General features: G+C 71.9%; 3 protein-coding genes across 6 annotated transcripts; 1 reads left to right on the top strand and 2 right to left on the bottom strand.

The window, feature by feature from the left end:
* Positions 1-3127: 3127 nt before the first annotated feature.
* ICAM4 (intercellular adhesion molecule 4 (Landsteiner-Wiener blood group)) lies at positions 3128-5648 on the bottom strand. 2 transcript variants are annotated; one of them, XM_067314664.1, is made up of 5 exons: positions 5253-5644; positions 4929-5006; positions 4202-4465; positions 3745-4038; positions 3128-3602 (listed from the first exon to the last, which is right to left on the bottom strand). In XM_067314664.1, exons 2-5 carry the CDS (start codon positions 4984-4986, stop codon positions 3190-3192), a joined length of 1029 nt encoding a protein of 342 aa, XP_067170765.1. In that variant the 5' UTR covers positions 4987-5006; positions 5253-5644; the 3' UTR covers positions 3128-3189. The 2 variants fall into 2 exon arrangements, with proteins under 2 accessions (XP_067170765.1, XP_067170764.1); XM_067314663.1 differs by having other exon boundaries at positions 3244-3602; positions 3745-4465; positions 5253-5648.
* Positions 5649-5879: 231 nt separating this feature from the next.
* MRPL4 (mitochondrial ribosomal protein L4) lies at positions 5880-8769 on the bottom strand. 2 transcript variants are annotated; one of them, XM_067314643.1, is made up of 9 exons: positions 8447-8769; positions 7947-8031; positions 7581-7743; positions 7402-7453; positions 7148-7265; positions 6933-7039; positions 6601-6710; positions 6333-6403; positions 5880-6167 (listed from the first exon to the last, which is right to left on the bottom strand). In XM_067314643.1, the coding sequence occupies exons 1-9, from the start codon at positions 8570-8572 to the stop codon at positions 6022-6024; spliced, it is 978 nt and encodes a 325-aa protein (XP_067170744.1). In that variant the 5' UTR covers positions 8573-8769; the 3' UTR covers positions 5880-6021. The 2 variants fall into 2 exon arrangements, with proteins under 2 accessions (XP_067170744.1, XP_067170745.1); XM_067314644.1 differs by having other exon boundaries at positions 8510-8767.
* A 2445-nt stretch (positions 8770-11214) lies between these two features.
* Positions 11215-18826, top strand: LOC106500188 (sphingosine 1-phosphate receptor 2). 2 transcript variants are annotated; one of them, XM_067314632.1, is made up of 2 exons: positions 11215-11300; positions 15539-18826. In XM_067314632.1, the coding sequence occupies exon 2, from the start codon at positions 15617-15619 to the stop codon at positions 16667-16669; it is 1053 nt and encodes a 350-aa protein (XP_067170733.1). In that variant the 5' UTR covers positions 11215-11300; positions 15539-15616; the 3' UTR covers positions 16670-18826. The 2 variants fall into 2 exon arrangements, with proteins under 2 accessions (XP_067170733.1, XP_067170734.1); XM_067314633.1 differs by lacking the exon at positions 11215-11300 and adding an exon at positions 14103-14186.
* Positions 18827-19917: the final 1091 nt, after the last annotated feature.

Raw genomic sequence — 19917 nt, 5'->3', positions numbered from 1 at the left:
CCCCCAGCCTCCTCGGCCCTCCGGCGCCCGCCACGAGCCGTGCTCGAGGAGAAGGTGCGCGGCGGTGCGCGCCCGCCGCGCGCGGAGCACGGTGCTTCCCAGATCCGGCCCCTCGGCCTTGCTCCCGCTGCCGGCAGGAACTGCTTATCTGGCCGCGTGCGCTCCTCCGTCCCCTCGGCCTTCCCCGGGCCTTGACTCCGGGTGCTCGCGCGGCTCCGGAGCTGCGGCGCCAGCCTGGGGTGTGCGAAGGCCGCGTCCTGCAAATGCTGCTGCGTCAGCGCCGCGGGGCCGCGGGGGACGAGGTGAAAATGGACGAGGTGCAATGGGACGGGGCCGCAGGGGACGAGGAGCAAAGGGACGAGGAGCAATGGGACGAGGAGCAATGGGACGAGGAGCAATGGGACGAGGTGCAAGGGGACGAGGTGCAAGGGGACGAGGAGCAAAGGGACGAGGAGCAATGGGACGAGGAGCAATGGGACGAGGCGTAAAGGGACGAGGAACGGCCCCGACCCTGGCCACTTCCGCCTCCCTCCTTCCACCTCCGCGCTGCCGCAGAGCAGGGGAAATTGCCGAGGAGCCGGCGCCGAGCGGGGAGGTCCCGGCCAGCGGGAGCCCGCGGGGCGACGGGCATTGCCGGCCTCTCGCCCCGGCCACAAGACAGGGGGGTCCCGGTGCTGCCTGGGAGCCGCCGGCCCGTTTGCACGGGGGAACTGGCTGTGGGGACGTGGCGCGGCACGGCACGGCACGGCATGGGACAGTATGGCATGGCACAGCACGGCACAGCAGGATACGGCACAGCGCGGTACGGCACGGCACACAGCCGAAGCAGCCCCACGATGCTCAGCCCCGGCACCCAGGAGCGGAGCTGCACCTGTCCGGACTTGAGGGGGAGTTTGCCCTCTGCAAAGAGCCGCGGGATCCCCCTGGATCGGCGCCCGGCAGACGGAGAGCGGCTCGGAGGGGAGACGGAGAGCCGGGAGGGATCGGAGCGCCGAGGGCTCCCCGCCGCGAAGGGCGGCGCGCGGCCAGGGCTCCTTGGCACCGGCGCCAGGAAGGCGGCACAGCCCTCTGCTGCGGCCTCCGGGGGCCTCGCCGGCACAGAGTCCCGGGAACGAGCCGATTCGCAGGGAGGCAGCGCCAGGACCCCCCCCCCCCGCCCCGGGATGAGCTGAGGGGGCTCGGCCAGGGAAGGGGGTTGGGGCAGCCAGGCGGGCGCAGGGATGGAGCCGCGGGGCTGGCGCTCGCGGCGGGGCGGAGGGGGGGGCCCGGACGCCTGGGCCCTGCCCGGGCTCAGCCTGTCCCGGCGTGCTGTGTTGCTCTTGGAAACCTGCCCGTGCCAGCGCTGCGCAAGCACATCCCGCTGCCGGCCCCGCGCGGCCCCCCGGCCCCCGGCCGCCCCCTGCCCACGCGGCACTATGAGGCCGCTGGCTAGCGGGGCGCCAACGGCACCAGCCCCTGGAGCGGCAGCTCGCCCGGAGCGGCACTCGCCGAGGGCCGGGCGTTCCCACCCCACCCTGTCGGACGTCTCCCCCAGCCCCAGGTTTCCGACTTGAGCTCGGGCTGGGGAAATTCAGGAAATTCCCGGTCGTCCCTCCTCCGTGGCATTTCCACCCGCTCTTGCAAAGAGCGGAAGATGCCTCCCTCGCACGGGCAGCACGTTCGCAGGTGCAGAGTCCCCGAGCAGGACACGTCCCGGAGCGGGATACGGCCCCGGTGCAGGATATGGTCCCGGAGCTGGACACAGCCCTGGAGTGGACAGCACCGTGCTCACCCTGCCCAAAGGACTGGAAAAGGCAGCTCCGGCCACAGGGCCGCCGGCAGCGCCGGGCCGGCCGCGCACGTGCATCGGCCCCAGATGCCAGAAGAGCTGCCTCCCGGAAAGGGGCTCTTGAGCACCTTCCTTCCCTGCTCCATGCGCCTGCTGCTCTGCCAGGACTTCTGCTGAATCCGCCATTCCCTGGCACTGCTCCCAATTGCTGTTGTTTATCCTTTCCGCGAGCCAGGGAGCGGTGCCGTGTCCTGGGAAAGTGCCGGCGCTCCACAGCCCCCAGCTCCTGCCGCGGCGCCCATCGAGGGCTTCTCCGCTGAGCCCCACCGGGCGCCTGGGGTGGCAGGAGGTGCCGCCGCGTTTTCATTTTCCCTTTGCACCTCCCGGCACGGCAGCGGGGCTGCAGAGGTTTCCTGCTCTCCCCGGCCCCCTGCGTTGGGATCCGAGGACGGAGGTGGCGGGGGGACGGTGGCCGGGCTCCAGCCCCGTGCCGGGGTGCTGAACGCGGAGGTCGAGCGGCCGCCGAGCCTTCCCCGGCCCCCGGTCGCTGCTGGTTGACATGGGGACCCCGACTGGGGCTCTTCCTCGCCCCCACCCTGCACTTTGCATGCTCCTCATGTCCTTGCACGCTCCTTGCACACCCCGGCACCCTTGCATGCTCCTCATGCCGTTGCATGCCCCTGGCATCCTTGCAGAACCTCCCCCGAAGCTTGGGGGAGCCGGGGACCCCCTTTGCTGTGTGAGCACGGAGCAGACGGTGCTCCGGGGCCACGGCAGCGCTGACTGCCTGCGCGCCCGGGTTCGGCCCAGCCGGCTGCGGAGCTTCCCAGCGGGGGATCCCGGCGCGGCAGCCTCGCGACCCCCCCACGCGTCCCTCCTTCCTGCCGCCCGCCGGGCAGCCCCGGCCGCGCTTCCCCTCCTACCGCGGGCGGCTCGCGCCGCTCAGCCACGCGATTGCCAGGAAACGGCCCTGCTCTGGCCTGCCCGCACCTGCCCCAGGGTTTTCCCTGCGCGCTCCGAGTTGAAGCGCTGCCCAGAGGAGGAGGGACAGGCCTGGAGAGGGGCCTCGGAGGGGGACCAAGCCCTCGATTCCCACGGCCACCCTTGCACAAGCATCGCCCTTGCATGAGCATCACCCTTGCACGAGCGCGTGCAACATGGGGGATGGGGGTGGAAACGCGGAGGCTCTGGCAGCTCCAGCTGTGCGGGAACCACCTGGTGCAGAGGCCATTACCTGCCCCAGGGATGCCGGAGGAGCTGGGGGGGGGGGGGTTGGCACAGCCCCGAGCAAGCAGGGACGTGGGCGCAGGCGGTGCTGCGCAGGGGGCACAGCGGGGCAAGCGCAGAAAACACGGAGCCTCAGAGGAGAATCTCTCTTGTTGTCTTGCGCGTACAGCCCCGAGCGCGCGGCGCGGGCGGCGCTAGCCCGGCCGGGCCCCCTCCTGCATGGGTCTCCATCCGCGGGCGTGCGACAGGTACCAGAGGCCGGCGACGGCGGCCAGCGCCACGACCACGGCCAACGCCACGGCCACGGGCACCAGCGGGCTGCGGGGCGACCCTGCGGGCACCTCACCTCGGAACCCCACGTCCGCCCGGGCGGCGCCGGCCCCGTAGCGGTTGGCGGCCAGGCAGCGGTAGGTGCCACTGTGCTGCCTCCCGGCGCCCCGCACGGCCACGGTGGCGTTCCCGTCCCGCAGCTCCAGGCTGGCGTTGGAGGGCAGCTCCCAGCGGAGCTGGGGCGGGGGGTTGCCCTGCACCCGGCACGTCACCGTGAGGTTCTCGCCGGCGGCGAAGGGGTCTGGGGTGGCCGAGACGTTCACGCCGTAGGGCGCAGCTGTGGGGAGCAGTGGCGGTCGCATGGGGGGGGGGAGACCGAAGGGGGCCCCGGCATCCGGGCTTGCAGCCCCCGGTGCACCCGGGCATCCCGGGTTTTGCAGCCCCGGGAAGGAGGGAAGGAAGGGGGGGCAGCGGCTCACCCCAGACCCGCAGCGTGGCGGCGGCGCTGGCGTTGACCCAGCGCCGGCCCAGGTGCAGCAGAGCCTCGCAGGTCACCTCCTGGCCGTCCTGCTCCGGGCGCGCGGTGAAGCCGTGCACCAGCCAGGGGCGGCCGCGGGCGGTGCTCAGCGTGCGGCCCCCGGCGCTCAGCGTCAGCGTCAGCTCCAGGTCCAGCGGGCCCGGGGGCAGGAGCCGGCTGGAGACGTTGCAGGCGACGCGCGCCTCCCTGCCCGCCACCATCTCCTCGCCCAGGTCGATCTGCGGGAGTGGGAGCCCTGCGCGACAGGAGGGAGGGATGGAGGCAGCGGGGAAGGACGGGGACCCCTGGGCTCCCCCCCACCACGGCGGTGCGAGGATCCCGGTGGGCAGAGCCGGCATCCGGCTGCTCCGCCGTCCACCGGGACCCCCGGGATGCTGCCGCCCCGCCGCGGCGCTCACTGTAGCCGTGGAGCGTGGTGACAGCGATGTCCCGCTGCTTCCCGAAGACGCCGAAGCACTGGAGGTCCAGGTGCCAGTCGGAGACGCTGGGGATGTGCAGGGACACCCAGCCGGGGCCCTGCGCCAGCATCTTCTGCACGGAGACCTCCCAGCCCAGCTGGCTGTAGTTGCCGCAGGAGCTGGTGCAGTTCAGCACGACGGAGCTGCCGAGCTCCACCGCCGGCTCCTCGGGGGAGATGGCCACGCCGCAGGGGCTGGGACGCCCTGGGGCCGGGGAGACGGCACCGGGTTGGGGCTGAGAGCCGAGCCGCGTCCCCAGCGTGCGAAGCGGGAGCCGCCGGCCCGGGATGCGGCATGACGGACCGGCGCTTCCGCGCGGCTGCCGGCGCAGCCCCCGGGGAGCTCAGCGCCATGCCCGGCCCCGCTGCACCCTCAAAGCCACGCGGCGAGGGGCTGCCGTTGGCCCCGGCCCCCCGCCCAACCCGCTGCCCCGGCTCCTTCTGGCAGCGCCGCTTTCCCACGGTCTGCTGAGCCCTGCGGTTTTCCACCTGCAGCCGGGCAGGATCCTGGGGCCCTGGCTGGGCTCCGCAACCCCCAACGCCAGCCGCAGAGACATGGCCTGCACTTGGGGAGGCCCCGGCTTCGCCCCGGCAGCGGTGGGAAGCACCGGGAACCGCCAGGACTTCGGGGAAAGGGAGGCCCCGACTCCCCAGCCCGCCTGACTCACCTCCCGGCAAGAGGAGGCAGAGCAGAACCATCGCACGCCAGCTCTGGAGAAGATCCATTCCTGCCGGCACTGCCGAAGCTGTTGACAGCCAGCGCGGAGCCCCCACAGCAAGGAAGGGCCAGGACCGGTTGTTACCACATTTCCTCCCCTTCCTCCGCAATCACTCACCCTATTGTACCAGTTTCCCCCCCTCCCCATCTCCTGGCGTTGCCATGCTGCTCCCTCTGCACAAAGGCCGCCAGCCTCTGCCCCACGCGCCCCAGCCCTGCTCTGCTCGTGAAGCCGCTGCCAGCCCGGTGGGCCGAGGGCGTTTTCAACACCTACCCGCGCTTGCACCTGCTCTTGGCACGGCGTGCGCCGGTCAGGAGGTTACGAAGGAAAAGCCGCGCGTGCCCTCGGGTCCGCTGCGGACAGGAGCTCCCCGGAGTGGCGGCGATGCCGGCTCAGGCGCGAGCTCAGCCCTCATGGAGCCGGCAAGGCCGTAAGCCACACGGAGCCCGCGCTGCGCCGAGTGCCCCGGCCCCGGGAAGGCGGCAGAGCTCTGCCCACCCTCCGCCGCAGCTTGTTTGGACTCCGGGGATTGCTCTGCGGCAGGACGCACATGATGTGTTTATTGTCCCCTTCCTCCTTGCGGCTGCAAGAGCTTCCAGGGCTGGACGGTGACCTGGAAACCCGGTTCTTTTCCTGGCCCTGACTCTCTGCCAGGGCCCTGCGAGCAGGGCTTTTCGGAAGCACCACGCACTGGAACAAGGGGGTCAGAGGCACCCGGTGCTTCAGCGGGGCCGGCAGGGCTGGCCAGCTCCGTCCTTCCCAGGGGGACCACGGATCCCTCTGCCACGGCCGCTCCTCTCGGAGCGTGGCAGCCCACACCGGTCTCACAGCTCCTGGAACTCGGGAGGAAGCAGCCACGAGAGCCAGCGCCGCACAAAGAGACCACTCCGTACACAGAGAGGCGACAGCCTGGAGACACCTCACTTTAATGGCCCGGATGGCACGTGGCGCCCCACGGGACCCCCACACGCCGTGGGGTCCAGCCTGGCCCGCTCCGAACGGTCCTGCGGGCGCCAAGCGAGGGCCCATCCGCCCGCCGGCGCTAGGGGAAGTCGCTGTAGGGCATGGAGAAGGGGTAGAGTGGTGAGTAGCGGGTGTCGTGCCACAGCAGCTTCTTCTCCAGGAAGGCCACGGTGTCCAGCGTGAGCACCAGCGTGTGGTGCTTCAGCATGCTGTGCACGTTGAGACCTGCGGGGACGTGGAGCAGGTCGGGGCCGGTCCGCCACGCACTCCTCCCTCGGGCCGGCCCCGGAGGCTGCCGCATCTCCGCGCCAGGGCGGGGAACCCGCAGGGGAGGCGGCAGGTTGAGGGGGGCCGAGAGGGGAACAGCTCGGGCCACCGCGGAGCTCTCACCTAGCGCGGGAATCAGGGTGATGGTTTTCAGGCTGGCTGCCGCGTTTTCGATGTTCTCGGGCATCTCGTTGCTGGACGGGAGGCAAAGAGGGTAAAGGATGAGCTGGGAAGCTCTCGAAGGCGAGCGGGCTGGAGGAAAGGGAGGGAAGGGCTTCCCTCGCTGGCGGGGAGCCGCTGCCGCCGCTCCCCCAGGCAGCACCGCACATTGGGCTGCGGGACAGACACGACACGGGACGGACGTGGAGCCCGTCCCCGTGTTCACACTCACATGTCAACGATGAGCACGGACTGGCCCCAGTGCCGGTAGCGAGCGAGCTCCACCAGGTACTGGGGGTCCGCGGTTGGCATCTCCAGGCAGTCGACGATGTGCAGATTATCCTGGAAGCAGGAACACTTTGGATGCGACACCCCGTGGCCCGAAGCATCCCGGTCCCCCTTTCCATTTCGAGGGGGGTCCCCAGCTCCAAAAACGAGCCGCAGCCACAGCTGACGGCGCCACGGGGGGGTCTCGCCCTTCCCCGGCAGGCGCCGAGGGTCCGGCTGGACGACGCCAACCCGGGCGCGGAGGCGAGGGAGAGCAGGACGCGCGGCGCCGCCTACCTGCATCAGCTTGACCGTCAGCGCCACCTTGAGCCCCATCACTCGCACCTTCATGGGCAGCATGTAGAAATAGCTGGTGGGGCCCCGCGGGCCGTGGGCGATGCCCCCTGCGAGGGACCCCGGCGCGGGTCAGCACGGCGGCACCGGACGGCGCACGGAGAGGGGAAACCCCACCCCGGACACGCCGCTCCCCGCGGGCGCCCACGGCCACTCACCGCCGCGCCACAGGGGCGAGCGGATGCTGCCCTGCCGCGACCGCCCGGTGCCCTTCTGCCGCCACGGCTTGCGGCCGCCGCCTCGCACTTCGGCCCGCGTCTTCACCTTGGCGTAGCTCTGCAAGGGGACGGAGCGCGCCCAGCTCAGGGGGGTGGCCAGACTCCCAAAACCGCCCCCTGGCACTGCGGGACGGACCCCTGCCACCACTGCAGGGTGTTTTCGCTGCCCCAGGCCTCCCCCTGCCCGCACTCACGATCCGCTTGAAGTTCTTCTGCCACATGGCGACTGTGTGCAGGATGTCAAGCCTGCGGAGAAGGGGAGGGCGTCACCAGCCCGGCGTCCCCGGCCGGGGGCGCGAGGCGGCTCTTCGGCCCCTCCGCGCGCCTCCGCGGGCCGTTCCGGGGGCTCGTTAGCGGCGCGGCGCGGCACTACCTGGGGTTCACTGCGAAGACGTCGGGGTGCAGGTCGGCCAGGCCCAGGCGCGTGTCGTCGGGGTGCCGCAGCGACTCCACCCAGGCCTGCACAGCGGTGCGGTGCGCGGGGATGGCGACGCTGCAGCCCCGCAGCACAGGTGGCCGCTCCAGGAACAGCCTCTCTGCAGGGAGGCGGCGGCCAGGAAACGTCTTTGCGGCCCCTGCTGCGCTTGTCCCTGTGCCCCAGGACCCCCCAGCCCCACATCCCTGGGGCACCCGGACCCCACTACATCGACCCCAGGCCCCAGTACCCCCCGGCCCCACATCCCTGGGGCACCCTCACCCCACTGCGTTGCCCCCTGTCCCCGCAGAGGCCCCGACTCACCACTCCGGGGTGCAGCAGCGGCAACAGCGGTGGCGGTGGTGGTCGGGGCCGGGGTGTCGGGGGGCCCCGCGGGGGTGGACAGAGCCTTCGGGGGAGAGCGGGGTCGTGAGTGTGGGCACAGGCTGACCTCTCACCTCTGACCTTTGCCCTCTGACCCCCAGGCTTTTGTCACAGCCCTGCCTCCGCTGCTGCCCTCACCTCTGACCTCTGACACCACAGAGCACCTTGACCTTCAACCCCTGACCCAGGATGGCCCTGCCCTCTGACCCTGCCCCATCCCCTGAACATCACCTTGACCTTCAACCCCTGACCCCCAGCTCCCCACCTTGATACTGCCGTCACCTTTAACCCCTGACCCCTGGCAATGCTCTGACATCTGACCCTAAACATCACCCCGACCTTCGACCCCTGACCCCCAGCTCCCTGTCTTGATACTGCTGTCACCTTTAACCCCTGACCCCGGCGATGCTCTGACCTCTGACCCTGCCCCTAAGCATCACCTCGACCTTCGACCTCTGACCCCCGGCTGCCCCCGCTCCCGCCTGCTCCGGCTTCACCCTCACGCGAGCAGTAGCGGCAGCAGCGGCCCTGGTGCAGGCCGCGGCCCGGGGCCTCGCCAGCATCATGGCGGCCTGGTCCGGTCCGGTCCGGTCCGGGTCGGGTCGGGTCGGGTCGGGAGCGCCGGGACCGCGCGGCCGCCGCGGCGCGCGGCGATGACGTCCTCAAGGTGCGCGCGTCCTCCGGGGCGCCACTTCCGGCGGCGGAGCGGAAGCGGAAGTGCTTGTTTGTGGGAGGGGTGAGGAGTGAGCGGGAAGGCAGCGGGGAGGAGGAGGAGGGGGAGGGAGAGGGGCGGGGAGGAAGAGAAGGGGCAGGAGGGAGGCGGGAGCGGGGAGGAGGGGACAGAGGGGAGAGGGCGGGAAGGAGGAGGAGGAGAGAGGGGCGGGGAAGGGGGAGGCCAGGGAGGAAGGGGGGGCAGGTGGGAGCGGGGAGATGTGGGGGGAGGGAGGAGGAGGGAAGGGGAGAGGGAAGGGGAAGATGAGAGAGGGAAGGGAGAGGGAGGGAGGGGGAAGGAAGGAGGGGAAGGCACAGAAGAAGGAGAGAAAGGGAGGGAAGGGAAGGGAAAGGGGGAGTGAGGAGGGAGGGAGGGAGGATGCCGGGGAGACCGGAGCTGCCGGCTGTGTCCCCCCGGGGCAGAGCCTCTGCAGCGTGCGGGGCCGGAAACCGGCCGCCGATGCCTTGCTAGATAGCACCGGCGGCCTCCGGCGCCCGCTTCCTCTTCCCTGCCGGCTGCGGGCTCTGAGCTCCCGGCTCAGCTCCGGTGCCGTTCATGGGGCGCCCGGAGCTGCTCCCGGCAGGACCCCGTGTCCCCCTGCCTGCTCCGGGTGCGCAAATCCTTTCTCCGACCGGTGCCAGCCGCCCTCCAGTCTCGCTCCCCCAGGGCTCGTTCCCACTGAGCCCCGGGGAGGGTTCGCGGTGCCCTCAAGGGTGGCGGAGCTGGGCTGGGAACAGCCATCCGGGTGCCATCCAGGCGCCGCTGCCCGTGGAAAAGCGGGAAGGCAGTTTCAGCCCCTTTGCTCCAGGGAGTGTCGCTGGGCTTGGTGCGAGCCGAGGGCGCTCCGGGGTGGCCGCTGCGGCTCCTGCCCTCCCCTGGGCCCGGCTCGGCACTCCGAGCCAGCTGCCTGGGAAAGGGGGTACTGGAGCGGGGAAGGGCCAGGGGCTCTGGCCATCCCCCCCTTTCCCAGGGCTCCTTCCCGGGACATGGGGGCAAAGGGCTGGGGGGCTCCGGCCATCTCCCCCTTTCCCAGGGCTCCTTCCCAGGACGCGGAGGCGATGGGCTGCCCGAATGCGCCAGTCCCGCCGTGGCGCCGGGCTGAGGGCGATGTTTATCCCAGTCGGATCCAGTGACCGCCGCCGTCGCGGAGTCCGGCACAGCCCGGCCGCGGATAAACATCCGTGAACTCGGCACTGGGCCCGGGGGCGCCGGGCCGCACCGCGGGGACCCCGGGCCCTCGCGTCCGGCCACACTGGCGGGGGGAGCTGCGATGGGGCCGGGGTGGGAAGGGGCTCCGCCAACAGCTGGAAACGCTTTGCCGCTGGCTCTGCCGGAGAAGCCTCCCTGGCGCGGCTGTTTCCAATTAACTCCGCTCCCAGCCAGGGCCGGAGAAACCCGAGCTCGACTCCCGCCCCGCTGGGACGCGGGGGCCGCAGTGATGGGGCGGGGGAACCCCGGCCCCTCTCCGGCACCACGGCTGGACAATGGGCGACGAGCCGGGGGGCACGACGGGACGGAGCCGGCCCCGGCTGCAAGGCCGATCCCGCTGTGGGGAAGGGGCCAGGCCGGTGCCCGGATTCGGGTCCCAGATGGCTCGGGAAGGTGCCAGCAGCTGCTGCCCACTCCAGGGCGGCGTTTCCCCGTGGATCAGGCCTGGCCGCATGTGCCTGGGTTGCCATCGCGGTTGTCGGCCTCGAGGCCGCGGGCTCTTTCCGGCTGAGCCGGTGGTGCCGCACCTGGACGCTGTGCGCTCGGCTGTGCCCGGCTCCGGAGCAGGCAGGTGGCTGGGGGCAGTGTCGGCTGCTGGGGATCTGCCGGCGCCGGTGCCCGGCCGCAGCCCCTTCCCCCCGGCCCCCCGGGCGTTCCCAGCTCCGCTGGCCGGCGGCCCGGCCCTCGGCAAACGCCTGGAAAGTCCTGGACGGGTTTCCAGGCGCGAAAAGCCCCTCGGTTTCCATCCTCCCACCTCCTGCCAAAGCGCCGGCGGGGGAGACGTTAACCCTTGCGGGGTCCCGCTGGGTCCTCGCCGTGGTCCCGCCGGGCCCGGAGCGCCGCAGACCGTCTCGCACCCGCACAGCCACGCGGCACTTTCGGTTCTCGCCGCTGGCGCAGGAAGCCGCGGGACACGTCGATGCCGCGGGCCGGAGCCGACCTCCGTCGGGGAAACCTCCGGGGCTGCCCGCGGCCCCCGGAGACACCCGGCGCCCGGGAATGCGCCCGGGCCGCGGCGCCCTTTCCCAGCACCGACGTCGCGCTCGACCCGTTTCCCCCCCTGCCCGGTACCCGCCGCTGCCGGCGCCGGGGGGCTCCGGTGCCCCAGCCCCTCCGCGGAGGGGTGCGAGCAGGGACGGAGCCCCGCGGAGGACCCGGGCGTGCGGGAGCGCCCTGCCCCGGCGCGCCCGACCCCTCCTCCGCCGGGGGGCCCAGGCGTCCGGGGGGCCTGGCCTCGCCCGGGCGCGGGGCGGGGATGGCCCGGGGCCGCCCCGCCCGCCCGCCCCCGCCGCACATGTTGCAACCGGCCGCCGGGACGCGGGGCCGGCGGGCAGGAGCGCTGCCGCCGCCGCCGGGACGCCGGTGGGACGCCGGTAAGAACCACCCCCCCCCCTCCCCCCCGCGCGGGCCCCGCTGGCGGGGACGGTGCCGGGGACGGTGCTTCCTCCGCCCGCCCCGTCCTCCAACCGGGGGGGACCCAGGCGTCCGAGCCGCCCGCCCGGCGCGCCGCGGCCAGGGAGCGCGGGGGGCGGCGGCGCCGGGCAGCGCGGGGCTCCCGGGGGACGCGGCGGGGCCGGGGGGGCTCGGCGGGGCCGGGGGCGCTCGGGGCTCCCGGGGGACGCGGCGGCGCCGGGGGGGCTCGGCGGGGCCGGGGGGGCTCGGCGGGGCCGGGGGCGCTCGGGGCTCCCGGGGGACGCGGCGGCGCCGGGGGGGCTCGGCGGCGCCGGGGGCGCTCGGGGCTCCCGGGGCCGCTCGTGGCCCCGCGGCGCTACCGCGGCTCCCCCCGGCGCAGCGCCGGTGCCGGCTCCCTTCCCGCGGCGCCCGCCCCGGGCCGGAGCCACGGAGCGAGCGGCAGCGCGGCCGCCCCGGCCCGGCCCGGCCCCGCTTCGCCCCTCCGGGCCCCGCGGCAGCCCCGACCCCAGCGCGGCCGTCGCTCGTCGTTCGGCGTCGAGGCCGGTCCCGCGCCGGGAGCAGCTGGGAAAGGGGCGCCCGGATCCGGAGCATCTGCCCCACGGCCCCCGCGAGCATCTGCCCCACGGCCCCTGCGAGCATCTGCCCCGCGAGCATCTGCCCCGCGAGCATCTGCCCCACGAGCATCTGCCCCATGAGCATCTGCCCCATGGCTCCCGCGAGCATCTGCCCCATGGCCCCCGTGAGCATCTGCCCCACGAGCATCTGCCCCATGGCTCCCGCGAGCATCTTCCCCACGAGCATCTGCCCCACGAGCATCTGCCCCACGGCTCCCGCGAGCATCTTCCCCACGAGCATCTGCCCCCACGAGCATCTGCCCCACGGCCCCCGTGAGCATCTGCCCCTGTGACCAGCTGCCCATGGCTCCTGCGAGCATCTGCCCCCACGAGCATCTGCCCCCATGAGCATCTGCCCCATGGCTCCTGTGAGCATCTGCCCCTGTGAGCATCTGCCCCATGGCTCCTGCGAGCATCTGCCCCCACGAGCATCTGCCCCCACAAGCATCTGCCCCATGGCTCCTGTGAGCATCTGCCCCACGAGCATCTGTCCCGTGGGAGGGAGCGCAGTGGCTGCGCTGGCCCGGCTGTGCCCGCGCACCGGCTGTTGGCGCCCGGCCGCGCCGCTGGCCCCGCGCGCAGCGCAAGGTTGTGCAAGCGCCTAACGGACGGCCGAGGCCTTTGCCCGATTTCTCCGTGTGGCGCGGCCCCAGGTGCCAGCACGCGTGTGCCCTCGTTTGCACAAGCCTGCGTGTGCACTGGCATGCCAGCATGCGTGTGCCCTCGTTTGCACAAGCTTGTGAGCACCCTCAGTGTGTGCACCAGGGCACCGGTGCCTGTGCGTGCCCTTTCTTGCACAAGCCTGCGCGTGGCCCCATACATGCGCCGGGGTGCAGGCGTGCGTGTGTCCTCGCGTGCGCCCTTGCGTGCACACCTGGTGCGTGCCCCGTGTGCGCCCGCTGCTGGCACCGCTGCTCTCCGGCGCGTCCCCGGCCCCGTCCGCGGCGCTCGCGCTGCTGGGGCGTGTGGGGGCTCTGAGGCCTCGTGACGTTGCTGCGCCCCGCCGCCGGGACGGGGACCTGGGGGGCGACAAGCCCCCGCCGGGCGCAGGCCTGCTGCACCCGTGCGCACACGTGCACGGGCCAGCACGCGTGCAGCCGTGTGCCCGCACATGCGTGCCCGGGCACGGGGAGCCGGCACTGGGCTCTGTCCCGCTCCCCCTGGCGCAGGGCCGCATCCTGCCCCGGGGCCACCTGGCTGCCGCCTCCGCCGGCTACTTAAACCCCGGCTAAGTCGGCGCAGGCACCGGCCGCCCGGGGCTGATCCAATTTGCTCCGCGGTGCCCGGGCGGCCCCTGGGGCTGGCGCCGTCTGCCCGGGCGGACGCCATGGATATTTCGGGAACAAGCGGCCCTGTGTGCTGGCGGGAGCCGCCGGCGGGACCGGACAGACCCCGCTCTGTGCGCTGCGGGCGCCGGCTGGGGGGCTGCGGGTGATGGGGGGTCCCCGGTCCCCCCACGTCCAGCCCCGGCCGGGGGTGCTCCCACTTGCTCGGGGGGGTGGGATGGGTCCTGCCCGGGGACCCCTGGATCCTGCCCCTGCCTGGGACCCCCCTGGTCCTTCCCGGGACCCCCCCGGACCCCCAGTGCCCAGGACCCCCATGGAGCCTGGTCCAGCCTGCCCCCCCCCCCATGCCCGGGACCCCCCCCAGACTCTGGTCCTTCCCGGGACCCCCCCAGGCCCAGGGTGTCCCCCGAGCCCGGCCCTGTCCGGGACCCCCCAGGCCCCTGTGCCTGGTCCCGGGGTGCTCCCAGGCCAGTGTGGGGTGGCGGCATGCACGGGGCTGGGGGGGTCCCGGTGCTGGGGGGGTCCCGGTGCAGGGAGGGTCCCGGTGCAGGGAGGGTCCCGGTGCCGGCGGTCCCGGCCCGGCTCAGCACGGCGCTGCTCGTCTCTCCCGGCTCCGCCCGGCGCCCCGGGGGGGGGGTGCGACAGCCCCTCCCGCGCCGCGGGGCGCCGAGGCCGCCGGTACCGGGCCGGTGTCGGTGCCCGGTGCTGGTACCCAGTACCCGGTGCCGGTGCCCGGTGCCGGTGCCCGGCGGGGCGGCCGGGGCGCTGCGCGGGTCGCGGCGGCCCCGGGGCGGCGGGAGCGCGGGGCGGCGCCCCGGGACCGGGCGCGGCTGCGCAGAGCCCGGGCGGCGCCGGGTCGGACCGGGACCGGGACCGGGACCGGAGCGGGAGCGGGTCGGACCGGGAGCGGGAGCGGAGCCGAGCGGGGCGGCGGCGGCGGCCGGAGGTGCGGGCGCCCTTCCTCCCCTCCCCTCCTCCTCCTCTTCTCCTTTTCTCTTTCGCTCCTTCCCTCCTTCTCCCTTCCCGGCCCCGGACGCTCCCGTCGAGGGTCCCGGGGGGCGGCGGGGCCGCTGCTGGACCCGTCCCGAACCTGGCGGGTGGGGGCGGCACCGGCTGCCCCGTCCCGAACCGGGGGGGGGGGGGGGGTCCAGGACCGGCTGCCCCGTCCCGAACCGGGGGGGGGGGGTCCAGGACCGGCTGCCCCGTCCCGAACCGGGCGGGTGGGGGCGGCACCGGATGCCCCGTCCCGAACCGGGGGGGTTCCAGGACCGGCTGCCCCGTCCCGAACCGGGGGGGGGGTGCAGGGCCCGCAGCTGTGGCAGGGGATGGGGGGACCCATCCCTAACCCGGGGGGGGGGACAGTGTTGTCCCCATCCCTATGTGGGTCCAGTGCAGGGTCCCTGGCCCGGCCCGGCCCTGGGGGGCTGGTGGTTTCCCTCCGCCCCCCCCCCCCCCCCCCCCCCCCCCGTCGCCAGAGCTCGTCCGGGGCCAGATCCGGCCTTTTCGTCCTGGTCGCTGGGACGGGACGGGCACTGCGTGTCGGGGGGGGGGGTTGTCCCAAGGGAGGCGTCCCAGGCCTGGGCACACTGCTCGCGGCGAGTCCCCGTCCCCCGGAGGGTCCCTGTTACCACGGAGGGTCCTCATCCCCTCGGGGGGTCCCCATCGCCCCGCTGAGCTCCTCCCTGGGCAGGCAGCGCTGGGCCGTCCCTGTCCCCATGGCGTCCCTATCCCCATGGTGTCCCCGTCCCCATCCCCATGGCGTCCCCGTCCCCATGGCGTCCCCGTCCCCATCATATCCCCATTCCCATGGCGTCCCCATTCCCATTCCCATGGCGTCCCCGTCCTCATCCCCATGACATCCCCATCCCGTCCCCATCATATCCCCATTCCCATGGCGTCCCCGTCCTCATCCCCATGACATCCCCGTCCCCATGGCATCCCCGTCCCCATCCCCATGGCATCCCCATCCCCATCCCCATGACATTCCCATCCCCATGGCATCCCCATCCCCATCCCCATGGCCCTGTCACCGCCATCGGGGCCTCCCCGAGCTCCTCCAGCGCAGCCGCCCCGCGCCGGCCCCGACGGCCGGCTCCGAGACGCGTCTCTTATCTCCTGCCATCAGGATTTCCTTTTTGAGTCATTTCTGCCGTGCGCCCCGGTGCTCCGAGGCAGGATCTCGCACCTCTGCCTGCGGGGCTGCGGCGGGCGCCAGGGCCGAGGCCGAGGCCGGCGCGCTCGTGACACGGGCAGCGGCCCCGTGCCTCCCCGCGCCCACCCGGCCGTTTCCCCCGCCAGGTCTCCGCGGCCCGGCCATGTCCCCGCGGCGCTGAGCTCCCCGGGGCGGGCGGCGAGCGGGACCCCCGGCCGGCGGCCATGGGGAGCATCTACAAGGAGTACTTCAACACGGAGAAGATCCGGGAGCATTACAACTACACCAAGGAGGGCTCGGAGAGCAGCCCCGGCACGTCCTACTCGGCCGTCTCCATCCTCATCGTGGTGCTCTGCTGCTTCATCGTGCTGGAGAACCTGCTGGTGCTCATCTCCGTGGGCCGCAACAAGAAGTTCCACTCGGCCATGTACATCTTCATCGGCAACCTGGCCGCCTCCGACCTGCTGGCCGGGCTGGCCTTCATGGCCAACATCCTGCTCTCCGGGGCCACCACCTTCAAACTGACGCCGGTGCAGTGGTTCGTGCGGGAGGGCACGGCCTTCGCCACGCTGGCGGCCTCCGTCTTCAGCCTGCTGGCCATCGCCATCGAGCGGCACGTGGCCATCACCAAGGTGAAGGTCTACAGCAGCGACAAGAACTGCCGCATGGTGCTGCTCATCGGGGCCTGCTGGGTGATCGCCGCTGCCATCGGCAGCCTGCCCATCATGGGCTGGAACTGCATGAGCGACCTGCGCGACTGCTCCACCGTCCTCCCCCTCTACTCCAAGCGCTACTTGCTCTTCGTCATCACCATCTTCACCCTCATCCTCCTCACCATCGTGGGGCTCTACAGCCGCATCTACTGCATCGTCCGCTCCAGCCACGCCGAGATTGCCAGCGCCCAGACCCTGGCGCTGCTCAAGACGGTCACCATCGTCCTGGGGGCCTTCATCGTCTGCTGGCTGCCGGCCTTCATCATCCTCCTCGTGGACGCCTCCTGCCCCGTCCGGGACTGCCGCATCCTCTACAAGGCGAACTACTTCTTCTCTTTCGCCACGCTCAACTCGGCCGCCAACCCCATCATCTACACGCTGCGGAGCAAGGACATGCGGCGGGAGTTCCTGCGGGTGCTGTGCTGCGGCGGGGCCGGGCAGCGGGGCCGGGCGGCGGGGCGCCGTGGGCGGCCGCCGCGCACCTCCAGCTCCCCGGAGCGCTGCACCCCCAGGCACGAGCTGCCCACCTCGCCCGCCACCCGCGAGTGCACCACCTCGGTGTGAGCCCCACCGGCTGGCGCGTGACTCGGGCAGCTGGCGTGGGGCGGGGGGGGCCGCGGCGGTTTTCCCTTTCCAGGTACTGACTCCGGTTTGTGCAATTCACACCGTCCCGCGGGACCCGGCGCCTGGAGCGGGCGGCCACGGTGGGGAGGGCTGCAGGGCTGCGATCGCCTGTGTGCCGTGTCCACATGTGTGCACATGCATGTGCGCCTGTACGTGTGTGCACATGTATCTGTGCATGCACAGGCATGTGCGTATGCATGTGTGCATTTATGTGTATACACCTGTGTGTGCATGCATGTGTCTGCACGCGTGTGCCTGTGTGTGCATTCACGTGTGTGCACATGCACGCACGCCTGCGTGTGCATGCGCACATGTGTGCACACACGTGCATGCGCCTGCGTGCGCACGTGCCCGTGTGCTGCGCTCCCACGCCCTGCGCCAGCCGCAGCCGCCGGCGGGACCTGTACGACGGGTCCGCGGGCTCCACCCCGCTCGCGGGCTCCCGCTGCATCCCTGGCGCCAGTGGCAAAGCTGCTGCTGCCAGCGGCTCCCACCGCAGCCCCAGCGGCGGCCGGGACGGGAGATCCGGGCCGGGGGGCGGCAGTGGCCGGGACCCCCGGGGCCCCGCGTGCTGGCGCGCGGAGGGACGGAATGGGACGGGGATGGCCGCGGCTGGCTCCGCGAGCGCCCCGGCCCCGCAGGGGTGGTACAGGACCCCTGCCCCGGCGAGCCCCCTCCGCGGGCCACGGGCACATTAAAACGTTGCTTCTCCGCCTGCCTCTGTGTCCTTCGTGGCACTGGACCCCCTGGCTGCTCCCCCGGCGCGCGGGTGTGTGGGCGGCACCGGCCCCGCTCCGGGGACGCGGACAGGCTCGGAGGGACCCCGGCATCCAGGGGGTTCCGCGCCCCATCCTGGCGGGTTCCCCCCCCGCATGTCCCCCCGGGCGCGGAGCTGGCGGGACGGGGATGCCAGGGTCCCGGGAAAGTTTTGCTTTGGGGCTTGGGTTTCTCTGGCTCTCGAGGAGGGATGGATGGGAGCTGGCGCTGCCCGCGGACCTGGGGACATGTGTCACGTGTTGCATGCCACATGCCATGTGCTGCACGGTGCGGTGCACGCCACGCAGTGCATGCCACGCTGCACGCTGCGTGTTGCATGCTGTGTGCTGTGCCATGCGCTGCGTGGTGCATGCCACGTGCCATGTGTTGCATGCCGCATGCTGCATCCGTGCGGAGCCGGTGCAGTCCCTGCCCGTGCACGCGGCATGGACTCGGCACGGCTCTGCCCCCCGGTGCCCCAGCTCCCAACCCAGCCATGGGGGCTCGGCGCAGCGATTCGGCCCTGTTTTCCCCTGTTGCAGCCCCAGCAGGCGCCGGTTCGTGCTGCCGCGTGCCCCATCCCGCCCTGCCGGGTGCCGGAGCTGTCAGAGCCGCACAGCTCCATGCTGCTTCCGTGGTGCCGGTGCCCCCGCGCTGGGGTGGGCGGCGGGGGAAACTCCAGCTTCCCTCCTCTGCTTCCTGCTCGCCGGCGTGCTGCCGTCATGCCACCGCGGCCCGCTGAGTCACGGGGGTGGGCAGGCGCGGGGCTTTCCCGCGGGGCTCCCCGCGGCCTCGCTGCCCGCCGGCCGGGCCGGAGCTGCCCGCTGCTCTCCGCTCCTCCGGCCCCGCGCGGCTGCTCTGGGGCTCGGCCCTTGGGGCTGCCCAGCGGGAGCCGCTCCGGCCCGGGGCCACTGTGTGGGGGCTTGGGGCGGCCGAGGGAGCTGGTGCGGGGCTCAGCGTCACCTGGAGCATCCGGCTCGGGGCACGGCCTGCAGCCGGGCAGGGTGCATGTGTGCATGCATGTGTGTGTGTGTGTGTGTGTGTGTGTGCATGTGTGCATATGCATGCACGTCTGTGCATGCACATCTGTGCGAGTGCATGCACATCTGTGTGCATGCACTTTTGTGTGTGCGTGTGCATGCAGGTGTGCTCCTGCCCACGTGCGGGTTTGTGTGTGCCCACATGTGTGCGTGTGTCGCGTGAAAGGGAGGGAGGGGAAGGCCCTTCCTTATCTTTGTAATTTACGTTTGCCTGCCAGAGCCCCCCTGTTTGAGGACTTTCCCTGAGTCAGTTTCGCAAAGTAAAAAAGAGCAAGATTTTATTAAAGCAACAGATACAACAGGTTCGGAATTGCCGTTGATAAATGCACTTGCTGCTACAAATTTTCTTTCTATGAGCTCAAAGTAACAATTAAGCGCTTTCAGTAATAACGTATTTTCCCGGGTAACGTCGGACGTTGCCGGAGGCGCAAGTCCCTGTTTGGGGGAGGGGAGGAGGAGGCTCGCTCGTCAGCAGTCTCCGGTGAACAGGTCAGGGGTTCAGTTTTCTTCCCTTCCAGAAACTTTAGTGAGCTCTCCTCTGTTTTATAGTTGAAGGGGGGATGTGGAAGCGCAGCAGACATACAAACTTCATTGGCCAGATTGCCATTTGCGCGGTTGTTGGGGGTATGCCCCCCCCTTATTTACATATTGTTATGCAGCAAAGGGCGCTTTTTTAATATGGTAATCAGGGATAACGAGGCTAGGGGTACTACAGGTCAACGGTCCGTGAGCAGCAATTATTTTTCGGGATGCGACCCTTTGTGGTCGGGGCGGGCCGCGACACCCCCGCCGTGCAGCTGGAACAAACTGCCTGGCCTTCACCAGCCAGTTCGTTACTCATGTTGCAAAAGGGTGGTGTGTTTTGGCTGCCACGTCCTGTTTTTCCCTTTGTGCCCCCTTATCTTTCTCCCCGAATTCTCTCTTGATCCCACGGTGTGCACGCACATCGGTGTGCATGCAGGTGTGCTTCTGCCCACGTGCGTGTGTGCGTGTGCCCGCGTGTGCGCGTGTGCGTGCACACCCGTGCGCGTGCGTGCTCGTGCCCGTGGGCATGCTCGTGCGCGTGCCGCCGGGCCCCTCGGCACGCGGCGCAGGGGTCGGCCCTCGTGGGCCCGGGGCCACCGTGACCTCGGGTCCCAGACGGCCCCGGGGGGGGGCTCCGGCGCCCCACGGCCCGGCCCCACCCTGGGGGGGCTGCTGTAGAGCAGCCCTGGGGCTGCACTGGGCCTGGCCCACCCCCACGAGGATGGTACATCCCAATCCCCCCCACCCCAAATGGAATTGCCCTCTGACCCCTGGCCCCCAGCCCTCCCTGCCCCGGGGGTGCAACCCATGGAACCCCCCCCGACAGCCACCGTGGTCCATCCCAGCACCCCCCTCCCCAGAAGACAT

The sequence above is a fragment of the Apteryx mantelli genome, chromosome 36, assembly GCF_036417845.1.
Source record: "Apteryx mantelli isolate bAptMan1 chromosome 36, bAptMan1.hap1, whole genome shotgun sequence".
Classification (NCBI taxonomy): Eukaryota; Metazoa; Chordata; class Aves; order Apterygiformes; family Apterygidae; genus Apteryx; species Apteryx mantelli.
This window is presented reverse-complemented; position numbering and strand designations above follow the sequence as displayed.